The 25,476-nt window shown below is 37.8% G+C and overlaps 1 protein-coding gene across 7 annotated transcripts in view; it reads right to left on the bottom strand.

Annotated features, from left to right (window-relative positions):
• Positions 1 to 5,521: 5,521 nt before the first annotated feature.
• Positions 5,522 to 25,476, bottom strand: part of IWS1 (interacts with SUPT6H, CTD assembly factor 1) — a 39,588-nt gene continuing 19,633 nt past the window's right edge. For 3 of the 7 annotated variants that reach the window (XM_045777700.1, XM_045777701.1, XM_045777696.2), the window contains exons 4-14: positions 25,154 to 25,346; positions 24,549 to 24,606; positions 19,687 to 19,784; positions 18,754 to 18,904; positions 18,171 to 18,253; positions 16,936 to 17,065; positions 15,931 to 16,048; positions 14,114 to 14,225; positions 13,483 to 13,539; positions 10,442 to 10,553; positions 5,522 to 5,889 (exon numbers count right to left, since the gene is read on the bottom strand). In XM_045777700.1, coding sequence (XP_045633656.1) covers positions 5,758 to 5,889; positions 10,442 to 10,553; positions 13,483 to 13,539; positions 14,114 to 14,225; positions 15,931 to 16,048; positions 16,936 to 17,065; positions 18,171 to 18,253; positions 18,754 to 18,904; positions 19,687 to 19,784; positions 24,549 to 24,606; positions 25,154 to 25,346 — 1,244 coding nt within the window. In that variant the 3' untranslated portion in view covers positions 5,522 to 5,757. Of the gene's footprint in view, positions 5,890 to 9,844; positions 10,003 to 10,441; positions 10,554 to 13,482; positions 13,540 to 14,113; positions 14,226 to 15,930; positions 16,049 to 16,935; positions 17,066 to 18,170; positions 18,254 to 18,753; positions 18,905 to 19,686; positions 19,785 to 24,548; positions 24,607 to 25,153; positions 25,347 to 25,476 lie in introns of those variants that run through there. The other 4 variants (XM_087870916.1, XM_087870803.1, XM_045777698.2 and 1 more) reach the window with 3 other exon arrangements.

The following is a 25,476-nucleotide window of genomic DNA, read 5'->3' as shown; positions in this document are numbered from 1 at the left end:
GTAAGCAAATCCTTTTACAAACTATCACCCCCAAGTTTTTGTCGGATCTTTACATTTATGTACTCAGCTTGCTTAAAACGAGGCATACACATAATGCTGTGACTTGCCCACCACTTTCTTTAAAAACCAATGAACATATGAAATGCACATGTGGAGCTCAATGGTACCCAAATCGGCCAACTTGAAACAACTCGCTACAGAAACACATGCATTTTTTAACATTTCTAGCCCATGTCAACACTAGACAATTCCACCTCTCAGGACTTGTCGAACATCTCAGCAATTCTTTTATATACAAGTAACCTACACTCACTTCACTCCATACTATGCTCCACTGTGCATCTGAGTTTGGAAGACTTCTGCTACCACAAGAGGGGAAGATCACAAGAACATAGACAGCATGGAGCTTGGCCTAACAAGCTCTGCCTGTCTGAGGAAGAGTAGTATGCAGGTAGGTGGGGAGAAGGCAATTTGGAAACACTGGTTAATCTGATGCCTGCCCCCAAAATTGTATTTTACTAGTAAAGGGGTCCCTCTCTGGCTCCCAGGGCACAATCTCTGCAGGACAGGAGGCAGTCAGATATAATTAAAGTGATGCAAGAAAAAAACCAGTCAACCGAGAATTCTGTATCTGGCAAAACTGTCGTTTAAAAATGAGGGAGAAATGAAGACATTCCCAGAATGTCCCAGAAATGAAGACATTCCCAGAATGTCCCAGAAATGAAGAATTTCCCTATGGAAATTCACTCACTAGACAAGCTCTACAAAAAATGCGAAAAGGTGGTCCTCCAGGTTGAAAGGACACTCGAAGCCATACAAAAATGTAAATCTTTTCAGTATAGGTAAATACATGGACAAACATAAAGCCCAGTATTATAACTTCTTTTACAGGATTTAAAATAGAAAAGCATAAAAAATAACTATAAATCTATGTGTGTGTATATATATATATATATATATATATATATATATATAGTGATTTGTGACATCAGTAACATAAAGGCAGGTAGACTACAAAGTAGTTTTTGAAAGTGATTGAAATTATTTAAAAATATTTATAACTTAGGATGTTAGAAGTAGTTGCCATAACTACAAAGAAAATGTCTATAGAATATACACTGAAATGCTGCTCAAAGAAATGAATGTACAGAAAGAAATCCTGCGTTCATAGACTGGAAGACTTCATATTGTTAAAATGTCACTACTACACAAAGAGATTTATAGAACCAACGCAGTCTTTGTCAACATCCCAATGATGTTTCTTGAAGAAACAGGATAATTCATCCTAAAATTCACATGAAATCTCAAAACACCCCAATTAGCCAAAAAAAATCTTGAAAAAAAGTTGGAGGACTCACACTTGCGGATTTCAAAATTTACAAAGCTATAGCTGTAAAAAGTGTCACACTTTCCCTGCCACCACCGAGTTGCTCAGAGGTGAGGTTTCAGGTATACTCAGGATTGGGCTCTACCCTAGCCCACCACCATGGCTGAGGAAGGCATCACTGCTGGAGGTGTAATGGACATTAATACTGCTTTACAAGAGGTGCTGAAAACCACCCTCATCCACAATGGCCTAGCACATGAAATTCACAAAGCTGCCAAAGCCTTAGACAAGTGCCAAGCCCATCTTTGTGTGCTGGCATCCAACTGTGATGAGCTTACATATGTCAAGTTGGTGGAGGCCCTTTGCGTTGAACACCAAAATCAATCTAAATAAGTTGATGACAACAAGAGATTAGGGGAATGGGGGCACCTGGGTGGCTCAGTTGCTAAGCGTCTGCCTCCAGCTTGGGGTGTGATCCTGGCGTTCTGGGATCGAGCCCCACATCAGGCTCCTCCGCTGGGAGCCTGCTTCTTCCTCTCCCACTCCCCCTTGCTTGTGTTCCCTCTCTCGCTGGCTATCTCTCTCTCTGTCAAATAAATAAATAAAATCTTAAAAAAAAAAAAAAAAGAAATTAGGGGAATGGGTAGGCCTCTATGAGCAGAGAGGGAAACACCATAAAGTAGTTGGTTGCAGTTGTGTGGTGGTTAAGGACTATGGAAAAGAGTCTCAGGCCAAGGATGTCATCCAGGAATACTTCAAAATCAAGAAATGAACAAATAAAAAACTTGGTTCTTGTTTCTAAAACAAAGACAAAACAGTGTCATGCTGGTGCAAAGACAGCATACAGATTGATGGAAGTGAGCCCAGAAATAAATCCTTGTATATACGGCCAAATGATTTTTGACAAGGATGCCAAGACCATTCAATGGGAATAAAGAGTGAAAAAGGCACCCCACAAAATGGGAAAAATATCTGCAAATCATTCATCTGATAAGTTATTATCCAGAATATATACAGAACTCCAACAACTCAACAACTTACTTTAAAAATGAGCAAAATATTTTAATAGGTATTTCTCCAAAGAAGGTATCAAAAGCTCTAGTAAGAGTATGAAAAGATGTTCAATGTCACTAATCATCAGAAAAATACAAATCAAAACCATCTTGCACCCATTAGGATGGCTACTACCAAAAAAAGAACAAAACCAAAAATAGCCCCCAAAACAAAACGTAAGAGTTGATGTGGCTGTGGACAAATCAGAACCCTTTGCACTACTGGTAGGAATGTAAAATGGTGCAGCTGTTTTGGAAAACAGCATGGCAGTTCCATAAATTAGAATTACCATATGATCCAATAATTCTACTTCTGGGTATATACTTGAAAGAACTCACAGCAGGGTCTCAAAGAAATATTTGCACACCCATATTCATGGCAGCATTTTTCACAAAAGCCAAAAGGTAAACGCAACCCAAATATCCATCAACAGATGATGAATGAATAAACAAACCATGGTATATACATATAATGCAGTATTATTCAGCCTTAAAATGAGAGGAAATTCTGACCCATGCTTCAACATGAACAAACCTTTAGGACATTATGCTAAGGGAATACACCAGTCACAAAGGATAAACAATGTATGATTCCATTTATAGGAGAAAGTCAAAACCGGAGACAAAGTAGAATGGTGACTGCCTGGGCTGGGGCAAGAGGAAGAGAATGTGGAGTTACTATTCAATGGGTAGTTCCATTTTTTAAGACGAAAAGCTTTCTGGAGATGAAACCAGTTGATGGTTGCAAACAAAAGTGAATGGACTTAATGCCATTAACTGTACGCTTAAAAACTGTCCTTTAAGATGTCAAATTTTATGTGTATTTTACATACTTACACATACTTAAAATAATTAAAATTAGTCTACAACTAATTTTTAACTGAAAAAAATGATTCTGCATCACTCCATTCAAGTGGTCAAAGTTACCACCACCAACACTAGAACAAACTAAAGGTCTTTGTGGAAATATGCTTAAATATTTGGGGACCAAGAGGCAAGCTGTCAGCAAGTTACTCACATGCATAAGGTAAAGGATACAAATGTGAACAATTGGTTAAATATAGGTGAAGGGTATGTATGCAAGTTTATTTTACCATTCTTGCAACATAACTTAGAAATATTTCCAAAAAAAAAAAAAAGGCTATTCTGTTAGGTCAAGTTTGAAAGTTTCTAACCCATGGACCAAGAATCATCTACACAGAAACAATCTTTTCTTCAACACAGTTATCAAGAGAACTTCCCACATCATTTTGAATTCCTCACTCATGAGTATTCACTTTACTGTCTGGCACCATGTTTTACCCCGTATCGGTGAAATCATCAGATAACTGGAGTTTACTCCATCAAATGGCAAAATGCTATATTGGTAAGTTTAAATCTTCTTTAACAAGCACGACTCTTACCTTTGTTTAGAATTTTTAATGACCAGGGTCATCAACATCTGCTTCATGAGGTGGCTGTGCTTTTATTGCTCTCACAAGATTTTTTTAAGGCTATTTATATAAAACAAAATGACTGTAGAAAGTAATTGTTTCCACCTCCTCCTAGTGGTTAGCAATCACCTGATAACATTTTTATGCACCTGCCTCTACAGCTCACTGTCCCATCTGTGCTAAGCTTGTTGAAAGTAAATGCAGGGGCACCTGGGTGGCTTGGTTGGTTAAGCATCTGCATTTGGCACAGATCATGATCCCGGAGTCCCAGGATGGAGTGTGTTTCCCTCCCCCACTCAGCAGGGAGTCTGCTTTTCCTCTTCCTCTGCTCCTCCCCCCATCATGCTCTATCTCAAATAAATAAATAAAATCTTAAAAAAAAAAGTAAATGCAGAGATACTGAGATATTCTTTTGAGTAAGTGCATACACTTCATTCCATTTTGACTGTTCAAAAGTACGGTTGTCAGAAACCCTATTCCAATTTGTATCGGAGTAGAATTTCTATAATTAAAATGAACTACTGGTTTTGGACTTAGTCATTTTGACTAACCGGAGATTTTTCATAATTAAATCTGCAGAGGCTATTAAGATAAGTTTAATGTATCACAAGAACAGAACAATATAGCCATAAACTGTAATTATCTCTAACCCAACTGTCCAACTGCTATCAGTAATTGGTACAGTGATTTTCAGTTACATTCACATTTCCTCTAAGGCAGTATTTCACAAACTTTTTTCTCATTTTGGTAGCCTTCCCATGAGAGAACATCAATGTAATTTAATTAAAATCAAGTAATTAAAATTTCCCTAACAAGAGAAATAGTAAGAAGTAAGATCTTGTCAGTATTTCATTTCAACCCCAACTAGAATATTGCAATTCAATTCTGACACTAACCACCTGGAGTTAGCATCGGACTCAACAGGTTTAAGGGCTCAGTCCTCCACAAAACTACCCCCATTTTGGATGCCAGCTTCAAGGGGGTCCATGACCACTTCTGACTGGTTAAAAGTCTGGGGGTTCCCATGATCCCCTTAGGTTCAAGAACTTGCTAAAATGACTGACAGAACTCAGGAAAGCACTATGTTTATGATTAGTTTTATTACAAAGAACTCAAACTAGGAGAACCAGCCAAATAAAGAGACACAGGGCAAGTTCTGGGAGGAAACAGAGCTTCCATACCCTCTCTCTGCGAAATGAAGGCACGTCACCATCTCAGCTTATCACTGTGCTCACCAATCTGGAAGACTCAGTGAGCCCGAGTGTCCAGAGTTTCAGAGTTTTTAATTGGGGTTTCACTATTCAGGCATGACCAATTACATCACTGGGCACATGACTGAACTCAATCCCCTCACTCCAACCCCTGTCAGGCCTGCCCAAAATCCCAGCCCTTGAATTATGTGGTACATCTTTCTGGTGACAGCCCCCATCCTGAAGCTGTCTAGGGGCCTACCAAGAGTCACCTCATTAGCATCACAAAAACATTCCTATCACCCAGGAAATGCCAAGGGTTTTAGAAGCTCCTTGTCAGGAACCCAAGACAGAGACCAGACAAATTTCTTACCATACCACAGTCAGGAAGGCTGAACATGGAAGATGGAAGGGTCACAAACCATTGTTAAGACCTAAGATTTTTTTTCCATCACCAAGAACCAATTTTCACCCTCATTGAGAATACATCCTCTGAGACAATGAAGAGACAGCCCCCCAAAACCAGAATGGAACTTTATTGTGTAAAGTTTATAGAAGTATGACTAGTATTCTTCTGTACAAAGTACACGACAAACAGTTTTAAATACAAGTGAGAGAAATGTGAGTCCTATGACAACATCTGATACAAGCAGAACCATTTACAGATACACTAAAAATTTTTTTAAAATATCATCTTCTTTCTCCAAAGAGTCCATTGCGCATTTCTTAGAGATGCGGACACATCCCAGGCAAGGTCACAATGGCATTTTATTGCCCTCGATGCTGATTTTCACTGCATGAGCAGATCTGCTTTTTTTCCTGATATCTGTGAACTTTCTCATCTGTTTATCCAGTCGACTGATACCCTTCTTGGAGGTCCCCTGAAACTTAAGAGTGGGGTAAAAATTAAAGAGCAAATTATTGAAATACGCAAATCTAATTCTGTCTTTCATCTTCTTTTATCTGAAAGTTAACAGTCAGAAGAGCGCCTATCTCCAGAATAATCACAATATGCTTTGGTGACCCCAGGAACAATGTACACATATTAAACTCTCCCAATGAAGATTAACAGTTTGTCTGGGTCTTAAACTTCTGTCTCAGTCCATAGAAACCTCCTAGATGAAAGGGGGAAAGTTTAAACTATGATCCCGCCAATTCCATTAAATTACATAAATTATATATATATATGCTTTTCCCATTCAAAGGTCAAACATGGAGCTGACCACTTAACACATTCACTTCCCAACAGTGCTGGCATGAAGAATAATGAGCTTCTAAGGCAAGGAAAGTCATCTGAGAAAAAGCCTTAAGCATAATGAACGAGGTGAGAGGATGAGTAAAGCGAATCCATTAAGTGCTGAAGCTCTAGTCTCAGACTTGGGGTGAATCCCCACTTTGCCTCAGCAAGTTCTAGAACCCTGGGCAAATCAGGCCCCTGGTCTGTACTCCTTTCAGGACTGTGGGGGAGAGGTTAATGAGATAATAGTGTCAAATACTAGCACACAGTCAGTGCTCAAAATAAATACCAGCTCTAACTACTACTACTACGGAACCAATTAGATTTATGTTAAATAAGCACACTTGATACAAAAGGAAATGTAAATGAAATCTTTTGATCCAAGGGGCTTACTAATTCTGGCATCTCTTCCTGCTTGCCTTGTACGTTTAAAAGTTTGGTTGTTAGGTTATTTCTTTTATAATTTGAAACGACTATGGGTCTTGAAAAGATGTAGTCTCCAAGAAAACGACCTTTAAAAATGCTGAAAAGGTCTGCCACTTACGTCGAAGACCTGGGTGAACTCTTTTTGTTGACTATAGTATTACTGACAATTCTGATCTTCAAGAATGTTGAGTGGTTTAAAAAGAGATGAATTTTTCTACTTCTCCCCAGATGTTTACTACTGCATCATCTGTGAAGCTCAAACCCAAGACTACTAAAAGAAGGCAGGGCCCAGGAGGAGACATTCTGGGGGTCGGTTACCAGTGTGGTGACGTTCCTTTTGAGTTGAGACTCCCAAGTCTTATCCCACCTCTAGACTCAGCGTGCACCTCAGACAGGAGCAAGGAACCCTAAGTCAGTCTTGAACAAGAGTGATCATCCACCCTAGATTTTCTAAAACAACCTGAAGTCCAAATATTTATGTCAATTTAACAGTTGGCACTAGTACTCTGGGTTAGCATAAACACTCATTATCAGATGAGAAGGAGCTATGCTACTATCACCCTATCAAATCCCCAGATTTCCTGGACAGTACTAAACATGCGACCTCCTTTCAGACAATGTGCCCTGGTTCTTAGTACTTACAGTCAGCCCACATCAGAAGCCTTACCTGCTCAGATCTCCACCAATTACCTAACTCCCAGCAGCTTTACACACCAATGTCTCCCAGGACCCTAACAATCTGAGCCCTCCAGCCTCCATAAAAGGGACACACCCAGGTCACGCTGATCCATTCCTATTTATATAACTTTTAAGACATAGCTGGCAGTTACCTAGTTTCCCCAAGTTGGAGAACACACAGGATATAGTACCTAACATGCCAAATTCAATGACGTCTCTCAGGATTCGACTCTGCACCATCTCCTTAGGACATTAAAAGTGTATGCTGCACTGTTTTATCAGTGAAAAACCAAAATTGGCTTAAAAGACTAGCAAGATGAGTTTGCTTAAAAAAAATTATGGTACAACTGTATTACGACACAATATTAAGTCACTGAAGAATGTTTACTTAAATGAATTTTTACCATGTTAAGTAAAACACAAATCCAACAAAGTATAAAACAACAATTTTGCATAAAAGTTGAAAACAAAAACACCAAACCACAAAACCAGTAATATTTATGTACAATATAAAAAGGACAAAAAGGAAATAACCCAAAATGTTATTATTAAGGTGTGGTGGAATTACAAGTGACATTAATTTTATTTGTGCTTTCTGCATTTAAAAGTTTATATAAAAACATACACTTTGTTTGTCATTTTACTGTTATCTTAAAAGCACTCCATGGAATAAATTAACATATAAACATACAATGTAGTGTAGGTTACCACATTACTCAGGAGTGAAAAATCAGAAACCAGAGAGGAATAAATAAACAAATTATATATTCACATGATAGACTATTATGCAGCCATTATAAATGATAAATGATAAGGTGGCTTAATGAGGGTAAGTGACCAAAATTATATACAGTATAATTTTATCAAAGTATCAATAGAAAAAAAAGGCAAAAATTGTAACAAACTGCTTTTGAATGGTGGGTGATTTCTCAAATCTCAAAATTTTCTACAATTATAACCAGAAAAAAACAAGTTTGAAGCATTACTGGAAATACATTTAATCCATCAAACTGTTAACAGTGGGGACTTCAAGGAAGAGCAGGGATTTGGGAATGGGGTTATTCTATAGAGTTTTATTTTTACTTATATACTTTTAAAAATAAAAATGACATTTAAAACAAAGAGAGTTTCATTTAAAAGCCATTTACTCCAATTTTCTTCTGGAAAATAACATTTTCTAATAATACTCATTAGCATCTGCAATGTGGAAGCCCTGAGTGAATTCATAAAGACTCTTCCCGAACAGGGAAACAGTGTCACGTGGGTTAAGGACAATACCCTAAAATGTAACAGGAAACCACCAGCCCCCAAAACATGCCTAGACTTGGGCCTAGATAAATACTGGCACTTTATGATCTTGGGAGTACTGGGATAAAGGAAAGGAAGGAGCCTGAATTTCCCTCCCCTTCTGCTAGTCATCTCTCTGCTCTAGCAGGAGGCTGGGCCACTTCTTCCCACCCCCATCACCTACTGGGAGAATGGGATCAGAACCAGTAACACTGGCAGATGGGCACATGCCCTTCAGGACACAGGGAGGCTCCCAAAGACGACTGGCCACTGAGACTTTTTTATTACATTTTCTCTGCCTTATTGTAGTTCTCAATTCTCAAACGTAAGTGTGCTGGGGAAGAAAAAATACTACTACGAGAGGGATAGCAAGAGGGAAAAGACAGTGAAAAAAGTAAAGGAAAAAAGAAAGAGGGGTGGTTGAGGAAGAGAAGGGATATCAAGGGATGTGGATATGGGTGAAAGCACAAAAAAGGGGAAGGAAGTATGAAAAAGTTCTTGGCACTGAAGTAGTGCTCTTCTACCTCTCATTTATTCTCAGTAAGAAAGTGTGCTTTGACTGCAGCTTACTAGCCAAAATGAACTGGCACAAAGGTGAGTGTAGTCCGTGAAACAGCTGCCCAAGCAGGGGTCATGGAGAAGTCACAAAAGGAAGGCAACACACTCAGACTCTTGAGAGCACACTGATACAAAGGTACCACTATTCATCTCAGAGCACAGCAGGGAGTGAGTCTGGCTCTACGGAACGGTTCCAACGTTTTCATTTCCGACCATGTATTAATATATACTCATCAAATTTATCTCTTAAATATTCACTGTAAGGCTTTACGCAATGGGTCCTCTCAAATGCACACTGATGAGGTACTGACAACTAGCTCCACCAAGAAGCTAGTCATCACTTTACGTGTCTGTAGTGCAGACCACTATGATTCTGGACCCTAAAAAAGCCTTTTTAATAAAAATGGGTAACAAGAAGATCAAAATGCTTATCAGGGAATTAATTATCTATGAGTTTCTGGGGTACTAATAAAGGAAGGGACTTCCATTTCAATTTCAACAAGACTTGAAAGTCACAAAGTGTTTGTTAGGGTCATTATTTCAGTAACTAAAAGTGGGCCGGGCCTTTTCTGGTTAAGAAAGCACACGCACACTTGTTTTCACTCTAGCTGCTGACAATTCAACCTCATGCACAGAGCATGCTTCCTTGGGGATACCTCCCGGATACACTCTGGTAGGGCCAGGACTACAGGGGCATCCTGTTGCCTTCAATGCTGAACTTGACAGCACGGTGCACTTTGCTGAGTCGTTTCTGTTCTGCAAATCGCCTCTTATGCTTTTCCAATCGGCTTAGGCCCTTTTTAAGAATACCAGGCTAGAAAGAGTAGTTTGAATGGAGAATAAAAAAAGATTACTGAAGAGCAATGAAGATCACGGAGTAGTATTTACAATGATGACAGAGGAAGTGTTTACCCTAAATATTTCACAACAGAATTACTTAAAACAGTTGAAGAAAAACGGAGGGGTAGATTGCAGAAGCAGGGAGTTCTGTTTCTCATGGTTCTAAAAAAATGACTGCATGAGAACACTCTAGGCTTTAAGATTCAGTTGAAATAAAGGGATTCATAATGTTGCTTTAAGTCTGAAGTAAAGCTCACAAGCAATGAATGATTTGGTTAGCTAAGAGACCAGAAAACAGCTCTCTTTAAACTCAGATAAACCTCAAGAGCTGTTAAGAGTTATTACACATGAAGTAAAAGACAAAACAGTAACTTGTACTTGAGATCCATCTCGCTATCTCCCTGCTTGCTTACCCTGGATGACTCCATTTCCACATTCCACTTAGGTCTGACAACGTAGTCCTTGTTTGAGGGCATGGGGACCCTCGCGCGGGCACAGAATCCAGGATCCCCAGGTCTGAGAGCCCTGAGAATGGGAAGAAGAGCATGCTATTATGTAGCCAACCACAGCAGGGTCCAGCTGATTCAGCTGAACAGGTATTTCAAACATCCTCTGCCTCCTGAGGTCACCCAATCCACCCTCCTGCTGTCTTAGCTGACCCCGCCATCACTCACATTACTCTAAAAATTCTTCAACTTCCCTCCCAAAGCCAACTTCCTCTGCATTTTCAGGAGTCCTTTTAGCCTCTCCTCAGCTTCAGATATATAATCAAGCCTCTCTCCTCTCCAAGGCTGGTTCCCACATCAGAACCCCAAATTCCAATTTCTCCGGTCTAGTGGAGTCCCTCAGGGGGTTCACTTGTGAGGTGAAAAATCTGGTGGCCAAAATGATCCCCCCAAACTGAGTATGCCCACAGAGTAGTTTTTGTGGTGTTACATATGCAACTAATAACAGTAATTTTTGCTTGTTTTTAAAAGTTGAGATAATCACAGATTCACAGGTAGTTTTAAGAAATAATAAAGAGAGATCCAGTGTCTCTTCCAATGGTAACGATGCAAAACTATCCTACAGGAACCAGGGTATTGATGTAAGTACACTGGTTTTTATTTACATTTCCCCAGTTTTACTTACATTCATTTGTGTGTTTCTGTGTTTATTAGTTCTATGTAATTTTACCACATGTGCAGGTTCATGTATTCACAAGGATCCTTTCTACTGCCCTTTTATAAAAACACGTCCACCCTCCTACCCCATCCGCCCAGCCCCTAACCCCTGGTGACCACGAATCTGTTCTTCATTTCTGTAATTTTAGCATTTTAAGAATGTTATATAAATAGAATACACTATATAATCTTTAGAACTGGCATTATCCACTAAACATAATGCCCATGAGGATCCACCCAAGTTGTTACATCTATCAATATTTTGTTCCTTTTAATTGCTGAGCAGTATTATTCTATGGTACGAATGTACCACAGTTTGACTAGTCACCTGCTGGAGGAGATCTGGGTTGTTTCCAGTTCTGGACTATTATGAATAAAGCTGCACACTCATATACAGGTTTCTGCACAAACGTTAAATGTTCATTTCTCGGGGAAAAATGCCCAGGAGTGCAAGTGCTGGGTTATATGGTGGTTGCATGTTTAACTTTATATTCAACTGCCAAACTGTTTTCCAAAGTAGCTGGACCATTTTACTCAGCAAGGTATGAGTGACCTCGTTTCTCAACATTCTTGCCAGCATTTGATGGTGTGACACACAGATACTTTTATGTACAAATTTGAGACTAAGTTAAGACTAGCATCCTTCAAAAGTAAAGCCCATTTGTAAATGTCTGGGCATTCAAATCACTCAATGGAGAGTGGGTGTATGTGTGTCTGTGTGGGGGGAGGCTGGAGTGGGAGAGAAGGATAAAAAATTCTAAATCATTTCTATTTCTTTGTACAGAGTGTAATTTGGGGGGGTGGTGAGAGAGAGCAAGGGGGTAGGGAGAGCCAAGGGAGAGGGAGAGGGGAGACCTTAAGCAGGCCCCACGCCCAGTGCAGAACCCGACCTCACAGCCCTGAGATCATGACCTGAGCCAAAATCAAGAGTCAGACGCTTAACTGATTGAGCCACCCAGGCACACTGAGTTTAATCTATTCTTAGTATCAAGCTTCTATAAGCTTCAAATACATGAATAAATTAAGTAGCTAGCCAAAGAAAATTCTCATAACCTATTCTCCCCTAAAGCTGTCATATGTCCCATCATCAAACCTATCCATAAACCAACAACACCAGCGCCCTCTAGCTCCTCTCCCTCTGTCTCGTGCAATCTGGGTGCTGCCTGATTGCCAACACTCACCGCACAAACTCCTCTGTAGACTCTCCAATGGTGCCTGCCCTCTGCCACTGCCCCTCTCCAGCATGGCCTCATTCTCCTCTAGGGTCTTCTCCAACATGCAGGACAACACCCACTCAACCCACCTTCACTGGCTACACCCCTTTTCAAAGTGTTGTGGTTTATTTCTTACTCTCTATTTTCTCAATTTCACAATTGTTTCTGTGGAAATAACCATCAAATCTATTATGTCTTTAGCCCCAAATCCAAGTTTTAGACCCATGATATTAATAGGAATATCTCATTAGGCATCTCAGATTTACTCTGCCCAAAGCAGAACACATCGTATATCCTCAAAATCTACTCTTCCTCTCCACTTCAGCAAATGGTAATACCACTGTTTCAGTTACCTGGGGGAAAATTTTGGTTGGTGTCTTCAACGTCGGCCAAACTCCTCGCCCACGGAGTCACCAACTCTTGGCAATTTTGCCCCTAAATCTCCTAACCTTCTGCCATTACCACCTCAGTTTCACTGCCTTCAGCTCCTCTGCACTCTAACCCACCCTACACCACGATGCTACCAGCACCAGCGTTCCAAATCAAATCTGACAACTTCGCGTCTATGCCCACCTTCCACGGCATCACAAAGAGAAGTGACAATTCCGCATCTTTATTTAAAGCCCTTCAAACTCTGGGTCACATCGATACTCTCAAACTCATCTTCCACCATCTCAGGTACCACACTACTGCCCAACTACTTCAGTCTACTTGTCATTCCTGAAGTGGGCCTTGTATGATAACTCGTATCTTTAGTTAACCTCTCCCCTTTGCTTTTAAACCCTCTACAGACATTTTAAAAGCATGGACTATTTTTTAATTTGATTTTGTCTTCCAAGAGCTTAACACGGTCTAGCACACAGCAAGCAGCAACAAAATCTTTACTGAATGAACTATTTCTCAATCTTACAACCTCCAGAGCACCATCACATTTGTGGATATTCAATAAATGTTGAACTGAAAACCATCCCCCAACAATGTAAACATAACATTGTTTCATTTGCAATTTTTCTTAAAACAGCAAGCAGAAGATTTTCTATATGAAGTCTAAGAAGAGCAATTAATAAAAAATCTTACTTCTCTTCTCCTGTCAGCACCTTTTCCAGGTCTCTTCGGGGTGTCTGACCACCAGTGCTGGGAAAAAAGTAATCAATAAGATACCAAGAATGTTAGAACCTTATAACTAAGAAAAAAGAGCAAAGTGAAATATCAAACTTGGACCACAGTTAGGTTCTTTACACTGGACCTGGGAAAATAACTCCAAATCTTGTAAAAGTACAACTTCTTTGAATGATTGTTTGCATACCAGGTTTCATCACGGGTGAGCAGTAACTGCCATTTTTGTAACTTATAACCCTGCTATTCTGGATGCAACTGTATCTGGTTTGCTGATACAAACTGAACCAGAAACAATTTTTTTTCTCTTAAGACTGAAAATGGGCCTGAGAAAGAGAAAGTTTTTCCTGCAACTGGCTGGAACAACAAGCAACCTCTGTAACTGTGGCAGAGGCCACATTCTACCAGATGGAACTGAAAAAGGAGGGACTGTGGGCCCTCACTGTATAGTACCACATTTAAATTAAAAGGGTATGAACTACACAGACATATCAAGCTGAGAGAAAAGACAAAATCCTATCACTTTGCAGGATTCTTAATGACCTTATTTACAAAACAACTGAGTTATCGGAACAATATTTACTCCTCATACCTGTTCATTCTCCGTCGTTGAGGCATTTGTTCTAGATCTCTCTGCTCTCTTTCTTCTCTTGTCATACCTTTGTAGTTTGAGGTAAGACCAAATATGGGCCGAGACCATTCATCTGTAACAAGGAAAAATCAATTGTTTAGAAAGCAGCATTTCTGCTACCATCCCCTGAAACAATCACACCCTAGTGTGATTTACACAGTATTCCAGGCACTTAGAATATTCTTTCCTTAAAGATACCATTATTTCAGGACCATTTTAGGATAAACACAGCGTGTAATACCAGTATCATAACCGACTTCAGCTGATTCAGAAAATTCAGTGTTAAAAAGTCATTTAAGCCTTTAACTACCACAGAGGTCTAAAGCAAGTTGTATCTGACTCATTTTGACAGTCACCAACCAGCTGTGTTGACATTTCATAGACTGCCTAATTTGTAAATTTACTCCACTGAAAATAGAAAATCTTGAAATTCTTCTAGCTTCCTATTCTAACCAAAAACATGCTCCCTTATTACTTGTCAAATGGTCTAAATCTTCAAAAATTGCATCTTAACAGTGCACCGCAGAGTCTAGATTTTAAGTCTAAGAAAGCTGCTACAGTGATGTGACCGTGAACCAAAGTACAACATGCCCACCGTTTAGTCAGTAAAAGTCCAGGGGTGCCAACTGATGTTTTTGTTCTCAAACATAATGTAGCTTACTGCTGCATTTAATACACCATCAAAACAAGGAAAGACCTTCACAGATAAGATAGAATATTAGGTGTTATCAAATAAGGCAGCAGGAGTCTCAGGGAGTCTATGTATCTTTACATGCATAGCCTACCGACCCCACTATTAGATTCAGAATTACTATTATAGTAAGTAATGGGTATTAGTGGGAATATTCTGCTTCTCTCAGCTTACGGCAAAATAAGCATTGAGAACTACTGCATAAAAGCATTAGAAGTTTATCATATAATAGCACACTGCAGATTATTAACAAGATCAAAACTGTAATATTTCCCTGGTTCATAAAAAAATCAATTTCTCTAAAAACTTTTGATGATCTCAAAAATTCAGCAGAAAAATAATTACTGTATTCACATATAGGAGTATTTTTGGATAAATCCTTGAAGTTTAAAAAATTCCTTTGCAACATGGAGCACAGGAAGAATTAAAAAGAATAACAAAAACACACATGATTTTCATTCTTAAAACTGACAGATTTCATAAATGATATGGTAATTTATTAGATTAATTCCAGTTAGACTCCTGGATTTCTCGGTTATCATAAAATAAGAACATGCAAAACGCTCTGGAGACCATTATAAAAGTAACAACAATAGCACTAGTGGCTAACATTTCTTGAGGTCTTACTATGTGCTAGGCACTGTGCTTTACATATATCCTCTCATTTAATCTATATAATTCAAAGTTAACATATCATTATTTTACAGAGGAGGAAACCAAGGCTTAGAGCTTAAATCACTTGCCTAAAGATATGCAGTAAGGTAGGTGGTGAATCCAGGATTTGATCCCAGGTATGATTGACTCTAGGGCCCATACACTAATCCCCTCTCTATACAAGCTCTTGATCCAGGATTAGAAAACTTTTCACTTGCTACCCTTAATATTGACAGCATACTTAAATACGCTGAGGAACATTTTAAGTCTAAGGCTAAAAAAGCTGGTACCCACAAGAAATTACCAAAAAAATTTCTATTCTACTTCATGAACTCATTTTAAATGAATACTGGTAAAAATATAGTTTGCTTTTATACATACATGTCTTTCTGATATACATAAACACAACAAACAAAAAGCGAAATGTACATACTGATTAATTTCCCTGCCATATCCTTGTTGGACCTCGATTCCTTGGGGTGTTTATAGAGATACATCACTGCTCGGCCAATCCCACTATGCTTCAGGGTCTCCTGGCTCACACTAGGTAGCTGGGGAACAAACACATACATACACATTAATCACTCAAAAGCTGGGAGTCCTGCTAATCTATTCTAGAGGACCTCCAACACCTGATTCTTTCACAACAGAATAACGAAAATTCCATTTGCAGGATCTACAGACACTGAACACAAAGATATACTCTGTGTTCACATCAAGAGTTAAGACTGAGAGTTCGGTATCACACCGAGTCAAAGTAAAACTTAACAATGTGGAAAATGTAAACTAACCATACTCAGGTTAGCAGTTTAATACAAGCATCAGTACCGGCCTCTGCATCAAACAGACCTAAGTCTGAACCTAAGCATAGCCATCTGCTAGTTATGTGACCTTGGACAAGTCATTTAACTTCTCTGAGTCTTCATTTCCTCATCTGTAGAATGAAAACAATACACCTACCTTGCAGGTTTGTTGTGAGGAATAAAGGAACCAATACATGTATGAACACCTAGCACATAGGAAGTTCCTTGGGAATTCCTTCAGAAGTTAAGTAGCCTGCCCAAGGTGTCAGAGCCACATAAAAGTGGCCCAGTTCAAGATTCACAAGCAAGTTTATCTGAATCTGAAGTCCGTGGCTTTTCTACTTCAAGTGCCTCCCTAAAACATGTCTATTGCTGTACGATTCCTCTCAGGTAAGTAATAGTAACTCCAAGATCTTTCCTTCAATACTATAGTTACATGAAATTTTCTAAGGCCTTCCTTTTTTATGCTCATTTTATTTGGTATGTTTCTAATAGACATACCTAATGGAAACCCCTCTTCTGGCAGACTATGGCAGAGAGAATGTGTTAAGTACATGGTGCCACAGAGATTGTGATGATACAAACCACATCAGATAATCAATGAAGAACATATTCTCAGATTATTTGCCTCTAACCTCTTGCAGAATCTTCAACAGCTCCTCTCGAATCTTTAAAGCTGGCAAACTCCTATCCGGGAGAGGGGAGAGCCATTCTTTGATGGCAGACATCACACCACTGTCGATAAATGTTTCTTTAAGGTCCTGCCTGCAGTTGATTTAAAAAAAAAAAAAAAGTCAAGTCTATGAACCTTGGCTCTACCATAGCTTCCTCTGGATTTTCTTATATATTTAGCGGTATTTCCAAAAACTCCTTTTGAAGTTACTCATACACAATATTTACTGAGTGCCTACTGATGTTTCAAAAGCAATATAAAATTTAGTTCCCACTTTAAAAAGAAAAAAAACAGATTTGACAGGCAAAGATCATTTGTTAAAAACTTGAATTATAGAAGATAAGTTAATGCTGATATGAATGGTACAGACAGTAAGAACAAAGAGCTCCAATTATTATAACTAAAAAAAATAATCTTTAATCTATCAGAATAGAGATTCTCAAACTGGTTTAGGTGATAAGAGAACCCAGAATTGTGCTATTCTTTGTAGGACACCTAACTTGGTTAGGTTCAAGGAGAAATCAGTTGCTCAGAAATATGAGTAAACCAATGAAAGAGCCTAGTATCAAGATCTATCAAAAAAGGGTCTTATTCCAGAAGACCAGTGACTTACTTCATGATATAACTGGTCATATAAGCCTCCTATAATACATGCTTCAAGCAGCCCCTCCGAATTTGCTCTATGCTCAATCATACTGGGAAAAGAGACGCAATCTTACCAGACTCAAAATAAGAGAGTCAATAAAGAACAAAATAGTGGTTTACATGCTTTTCTTTCCTTATGTTAGTTTGCTATTTGTTCTGTTTGTAACAGGCATCAAGGCTTAAGAAAAATTTGTGAGGGGGCACCTGGGTGGCTCAGTCGGGTAAGGATCCAACTCTTGATTTCAGCTCAGATCATAATCTCAGGGTTGTGAGATCAAGCCCTGCACTGGGCTCCGGGCTGAGCCTGGAGCCTGCTTAAGATTCTGTCTCTCCCTCTGCCCCTCACCCACCTCTAAAAAAGAAAAAAATTAATTTAATTTAAAAAAAAGAAAAATTTGTGAGGAAGTAACAATTTAGGAAATTCTATTCATTATTATTTTTCTGTGAATTGATAGATAGCAGCCATTAAATAACATCTCTAGAACACCAGTACATAGTTCGAATATTATACCACTAAAAGGAAAAAAATTTTCAAGGAAACAAAACACTTACTTCTTAAGGTGCATGACCACAGTAGGTAATAATGTTAATTTTTTCAGTGCTGGCTTTTTTTGATTGTTCAACTGTCTGTCTTCCTATCCAGGAAGAAAAAGATTTTTAAAAAAAGCAATACTTATTGTTAATAAATGAATTGTAACCACTATAATTCTAAACCTCAAAATAAAATAAAGCAGCAGTATCTCTGAGTAGCAATTTTTTCTACAAAAAAGGATAACTAAAAAATGAACTTTTTGTAGAACCCCAAATTATATGTCTGTGTTAACCAAACCTACAAAACTATTAGATTAGCTTAAACAATTACAAATTTAGAGGAACAATGTTATTGTTAATAAAGAGTTTCAGTATTTACTTGGGAGCTTTTTCCTATTCTGATTATAGAAAATTTCACAAATTCTACCAAGATAGAAAACAAACTAATACACTCCTATCACATATATTTCCACAATTAAACACCCATGACCAGTCTTATTTCAGCTACATGTTTCCAGATACTTTTCCTTTCCCTCCCTTTAAAAGGCCACACAACCAATTAAGTGAGGAAAGAAAAGAGGAAGCCACCAGTGACTCATCTCACCTCAGCAGCCTCATTCATTTTGACAATCATGGCACTCACTACGTCGTCAGCATCACTAATAAAAGTACCACCATCACGGTTACGCCTGCGCTTGCCGCTCATGCTCTTTTTCCGCTGCAACATCATCTCAAAATCCGACAGAAAGTCCATACTAAGCAGCAACACAAAATCAAGTGAAATACAAATTCCCTTTTAAATACATATCTCCTTTTGTCACAGTTAAGAATCACCAACTTTCTTAATTCTGAATTAACTCCATGAAATGCTACTTTCTTCTAGGGCAAATACTTACAACTTGGCACCTTTCAAGATACCAGACTTCTCTGAACACAGATTCCAACTATCTCAACAAAAGTGTGAGATTCGATCAAGAAATATTTTGTAGTTAAGACTCTACCTCATTGCCCCCGGGGCCCCAAAGTCAGCTTTTCTCTCAAAAAATGTATTTTCATGTTATTTTTCAGTAACTCAGGAAGAGCTTACTCAGTGAGGGTGACACCATAGAACCCCACAAATTAAGAAGCTAAGCACAGGGTAAATGAAAGAAAAACAATAAGAGTAAATATATTTTCAGACAGCACTATATAACAGCAAAGTAGAAGGGAGAAAAATGGAACAGATTCTTTGCTACACTTAGGAATCAAAATAAGAAAAAACAAATTTCGATAGTCTTTACCTTAATTTTTATTAACAAATTCCTTCTTTTTATGATTTTTAAAATTTTGTTAAATTTAAATTCAATTAATTAACATAACAGTGTATTAGTTTCAGAGGTAGAGGTCAGTGATTCATCAGTCTTACATAATACCCAGTGCTCTTACATCACATACCCTCCTTAATGTCCACCACCCAGTGACCCTATCCCTCCATCTCCCCACTCCAGCAAACCTCAGTTTTTAACAAATTCCTTTTTAAAAAATAAAACAAACTTACTGCTTTCCCCTCTTTATGTTATCATCAGAGTCTGAATCTTCTGCTTCTTTTACCTGTGTTTCACTTTTTTCTTCTTCCAAATCTTCTTGGTTAAAACCCTACAGGCCAGGTAAATTTGCCAGGATTATCTCAACTTCCTTACAGATTTTCTTCGGTATAACTGCTCTTAATTTTTTTTTTCATTTTTAAAGTAATACATTCACAAAGAACAAAAAAAACAAGTACCAAAATGTATATAGCAAAGGCTCCCTCCCACCCTAGTCCTAGTGTTACTAGTTTTCTTATGCCTCCTTTCAGAAATAGCCTACATTTACACACATACTTCTTCACATATGTATTTCTTATCCCCTCCTATTATACAGATGGTAGCATACTCTACACACTGGGTACAGTATATACTGGTCTGCACTTTCCACATTTAACAACAGAAGTTGGAGATCAATTCATACTGGCATAAAATATCCTCATTCATTTTAAGGCTTTAGACTATCTCACAGTATGACTGCAAACATAATTTATTTATATGTTTTGCCACCAACATTTAGGTACATGTATTTGAAATTTGCAAAATATTTACCAAACTTTTCATAGCGGTTATACTAATTCTCTTTCCAGCAAAGCATAAGTATACCTGTTTCTCCAGCTTCTCACTACTACAGGTTATCAAACATTGATATTTGCCAATCTCTGGACTGAAAGCTAAAAGACATCTTTTTTTCTATATTCCTATGAGTAAGGGTGGATATTTTGTTCATGTTTAAAGGTCATTTTTAATTCTTTCTCTATGGAACTCCCAATATCCTATGTCCATTTTCCTTTTGCATCTTTGTCTTATTGGTATGAAAAGTCTCTTTAAAAAAACGCAGGAAAATTGGCCCTTTGTAAATGACCGGAACTGCACCGTCCTCACATCTGTACAGTTTCATTTTGTTTATGGTAATGTTTTCCAGGCACAATTTTTTATTTTTATGTAATTAAAATGGTCAGTCTTTTCTTTATAGCTTCTTTTATGTTGTACTTAGATCCTTCCAATAGTTCACCTAGTATGTCATTTTTCTCAATGAACTAAACCTATAATCAAGTTGATGTTAACTTTCTTAACTAGAGAAACACACATTATTCTTGTAAAAATGCTGCTTCACCGAGTGTGAGCTCCATGAGGGCAATGTCCAAACAATCTCTGGCATACAGGTTCCCAAATATTTGTTGAATGAATTATTCCTATTTTCCTTAGGTTCACTTTATTATTTTTCTACCATCTTGAATCAGACTCTAAATTCATCTAGTTTCACTCTCTCTTTAGTAATTAAAGGACTGATTTCTTTTTCAATACAAGAACTGTCTGACAAGGAAGTCTTACATTTCTGGGTGGTAAGAATATTTTGTTTGCTGATTTTGTAATGAATTTCTAATTTCACTGCTCTGCATTTGGAAAATGTTGTTTATACTTTGTAATTTTTGTAAAAGCTTGATTTAAAATTTATATGGGAATGCGAAAAAAGAAAGCCAAGGCAATCTTGAGAAATAACAAGCTTAGAGGAAGGACATAAACAACCAAATATGCACAGTTCTGTATTAATACTGCAAGGATAAAGAGACCAAAAGAACAGACAAGAAACTGCCAAAACAGACTGGAAATCATATACAGACACTTCATTTATGAAAAAGAGAGGAACAGGAAAGGATGACCTGGGTCAACTGGACATTCCAAATGGGGGGAAATTTTTTTTTTAAACATTTTAATTTTAAGTAACTCTATATACCCAACATGGGACCGAACTTACAGTCCCAAGATGAAGAGTCACATGCTCCACCAACTGAGCCAGCTAGGAACTCCTTGACTTCTATCTCATACATACCCATTACAAGTGGATTGTACAAATAAACATGAATGATTAAAATAAGCTTCTAGAGGATAATTCAAGAGAGTATCTTTATGACCTTAGGAATAAGCAAAAATCTGGGAATGAAAAAAGTTTCACCATAAAGGAGAAGATGGATAAAGCTGATTTATATTAAAAACTTATGTTCATCAAAAGACTCCATTAAAAAAGGGAAAAGGAAAGCCAAAGAACAGAAAATAGTTTTAACTTACACAATCCCCAAATTTTTTCTTTTGTATTATTTGCATCTGTATCCAGATTACATAAAAAGAGACTCTTCTGTGGCTTCTGGTCTGCTTGTTCTATTGGCTACATTGCACTCAGATAATAGATTTGTCCATTTCTCTTTGCAGTTCTGTCAATTTTTGTTTTGTATCTATGTATTTCAGCCATGTTAGTATATATATACAATTTTAAAACCTTTTTATCAATATAAAGGGACGCTTTTTTTTTTAAGATTTATTTATCTGAGAGAGAGACTCTCAAGCAGACTCCACGCTGAGCACGGAACTGGAGGGAGGGTACAATTTCATGATCCTAAGATCACAACCTGAGCCAAAACCAAGAGTCGGATGCTTAACTAACTGTGCCACCCAGGCGCCCCTAAAGTGACCCTCTTTATTCTCAAATGTTTTACTGCCTCAAAGTCTCATATTCATATCGCTGTGTCAGGTTTTTAATTAGTATTCACACACAGTACCTTTTTCCGTTCTTTTATTTTCAACTTTTCTTTATCTTCTTTCAGATGAATCATGAAATGAGTAAAGAGCTATATTTTAAAATCCAATCTGACCATCTCTGTCCTTTAATTAGAGCACTTGATACATTTCAATTTAATGTAATCTGAGATATTATCAAAGCCAACTATCTGCTATCTTACCATATACTACTTTCTAACTATTCCCTGTTCTATAGCTCTTTCTTTTTCTCTTGCCTTCTTTTGGATTGACAGCTTTTACTATTCCGTTTTTCCTCTCTATTAGGTTGGAGGCTACATATTCCCATTAGTCTTTTTTAGTGGCCACTTTAGAGATTACAATGCAAAGTCTACTAAGGTCCTTTTACACACATTTGCAAAGACCATATATACTCCCAATTTGTTACTGCTGTCATGTTTTAATTTTATAAGTATTTCAATCCATACCAGACATGACTTTTTTTTTTTCTAGCATCAATACTCATTTAGACTTACCCACACACTTTTGTTGCTTAGATTTTCTTTCTAAATCCCTGATTTTCCACGAGATTTTCTTTCTGCCTTTAGTATCCCCATCAATTGGTATACTGGTAAGATGAATTAGGAGGAAATCTTCATTCCTGACAAGTATTTTTGCTGAATGTAACAGAACACTAAGTTTGCAGTTACTGAATTCTACAGTTTCTGTTAAGAAGTCAGCTGTTAATCTGATTTTCCCCTCTGGCTACTTTTAAGATTTCCCTGTCTTCTCTGGCCTCTTGCAATTTTACTATGATGTATTTAGGTATAGATTTCACTGTATCATTGCATTTACTTGCTTGTATTTGTACAACTTCTAGAAACTCTTGCTTTCTAACATCATTTCTTTAAATGCTTCTGCTATATGTATTTCTCCCTCTCCTGAGATTCCAATTCACTATGTTAAACCTTCTCTTGTATAATTTGTACTTTATTTTTACATACTTCAATTCTTCATTTTAAATAGCTCCTTCTAACCTATCTTCCAGTTCACTCATTTTCTTTTTGAATAAGTCTAATCTGTTGTTAAATTCATCCACCAAATTTTTAATTTGTTCCTATAATTTTACAGTTCTAGAATTTCTACTTGGTTCTCTTCCAAACCTACCTTTATAAAAATTGTTCGCTCTGGGGTGCCTGCCCAGCTCAGCTGGTGGAGCAGGCAACTCCTGATCTCAGGGTTGTGAGATCAAGCCCCATGCTGGGTATAGAGATTACTTAAAAGTAAAATCTTAAAAAAAAATTTTTAAATAAAAAAAATAAAAATTGTTTGCTCTGACAAAATTTCTTATCTTTTACTTCCCTGAACAATTTGTTTTTTAAGAAATATCTAAAATTCCCGTATCTAGAGCTTCTAGGTCTATTTGTATTATCTGTCATCACTACTGTTTCTTTTTAACGTTACCTATGATTGTGTACCACACTGTGTATCTCATAAACTACAGAAATACTCTGAGGCCTGTGATGACGCTACCTTTGTCCTGAAGGGATTTTGTCTGCATATGCCAGGTGTCTGAGAGCACTAGCCAGTTAGTTAAGAGACACTGTGATTGAATCTCTGGGAGTGAGGTTCTCTAGGACTGAGGTTCACTAGGTTGTTAGAAGACTCAAAGCTGGCCTAAGATCTGAGCAAAGACTATATCACTTCCACATCACCCTTAATCCAAGAAGTCCCAATTCAGAGCATGGAGGTTTTCACGGTCTCCTAACCTCAGCAGGCTCTGACCTCCAAATTTTGTCTCTTGAGCCCTGAGGCTGTCAAAAATATGACCAGCCTCTCAGCCTAAACAGGCAAACATCCCAGAAAAAGTAGTTCCGAATGCTGTGCATACCTCTTTAGGTATCTATCTGTTCCTGGGGTTTGGCTTAGTAATTCTTTGCTACCCTGTTCCTCTGCTGATGAGCAAATTTTTAAACATGTTATCCAGCTTTTCTAGTTGTCCTTAGCAGAAGGGTTGGTCTAAATTACCTAGCCTGCCATTGCTAGAATCACAAGTTTTGTAAGTACTGTGAATCTTTCCCTTTAGCATTATAATGTACCTTCCATCATCTTTTAATATGTCCCCTACCAATAATTTCAATTTTGCCTTTTATTTTCCTTTTATGCCTTTGTACACACTTTTATTTCACTTTCTGAATCCTGTTCTAGGTTTTTCTATGGAATACGTAATTGTTTATTTCTACTTATTGAAATTACCTATTTGGGAACCACTGCCACAGAAACAAAAAGCATAGTCAAAGAGGAAATAGCTCCCTATACTTACTGTAAATTCTTCCTCCTCTTCATCACCCGATTCTCCAAATATGTCTGCAATAAGATTTCTAGAAGAGAAGGATATCATTTGCTTTCTTCTCATTTGCACAGGGACCATAAAATCTTTTTCTAATAAGGTATAATGTATGTATAGTAAAATGTGCAGATCTTAGGCATCCATTTCAGTGGGTTTTGAGAAAAGTACACATTCGTGTAACCATTAACCTACCTAATCAAAACATAGAACAATTTGATCTCCCCAGAGAGTTCAGTTGTGGCCATTTCTAGTTAGTCCCTTACATGAACATGCTGGAGCCAACCACCATTCTGATTTCCATCACGGCAGATTAATTTTGCCTGCTCCTGAACTTCACATTAGTGGAATCAGACATGTCCTCTTCACTTCCCTCACTTAATATTGTTGAGATTCATTCATGTTATAGTGTGTATCAATAGTTCAGGATTCCTGAACCCCCAAAGTCATGCCATTAGGCACGATATATTGTATTACCTCTCATCATGAAATTTTAATACAAGTTTAAAAAATTTAAAAGACAAACCCCTCTCTACCACCTCATATGAACCCTTGAAAACTCATGTTATACTGTCACTTACTCTTCTTCATTCCCCGACTCACTATCACTCCCAAACAGATCCTTCTCTTCATTTTTCTTATCAGACAACTCTTCTTTCCCTACTTCTTCTTCACTGTCAGATGCTAGAGTCTTCTCTCTTTTGCCTGATTTGTCTGATATAACATCACTGTCAGAGTCATCTGCATCAGAGACAACACGACTCTTCTTTGCTGCTGTCAAAAAAGGTGCAAAATATCATTAATCTTATTCATCATGGTAATGGTATTACTAAGAGGACAGGTGCTTTAAAATGGCAATACTCAGCAAAAATCAAAGGGCTCCTAACACACAGCTTAGAATAAT

This window comes from Ursus americanus, chromosome 1 (assembly GCF_024610735.1).
Source record: "Ursus americanus isolate L20-20 chromosome 1, mUrsAme1.1.p, whole genome shotgun sequence".
Classification (NCBI taxonomy): Eukaryota; Metazoa; Chordata; class Mammalia; order Carnivora; family Ursidae; genus Ursus; species Ursus americanus.
The sequence above is the reverse complement of the archived record's forward strand: the minus strand, read 5'-3'. Positions and strand labels throughout refer to the sequence as shown.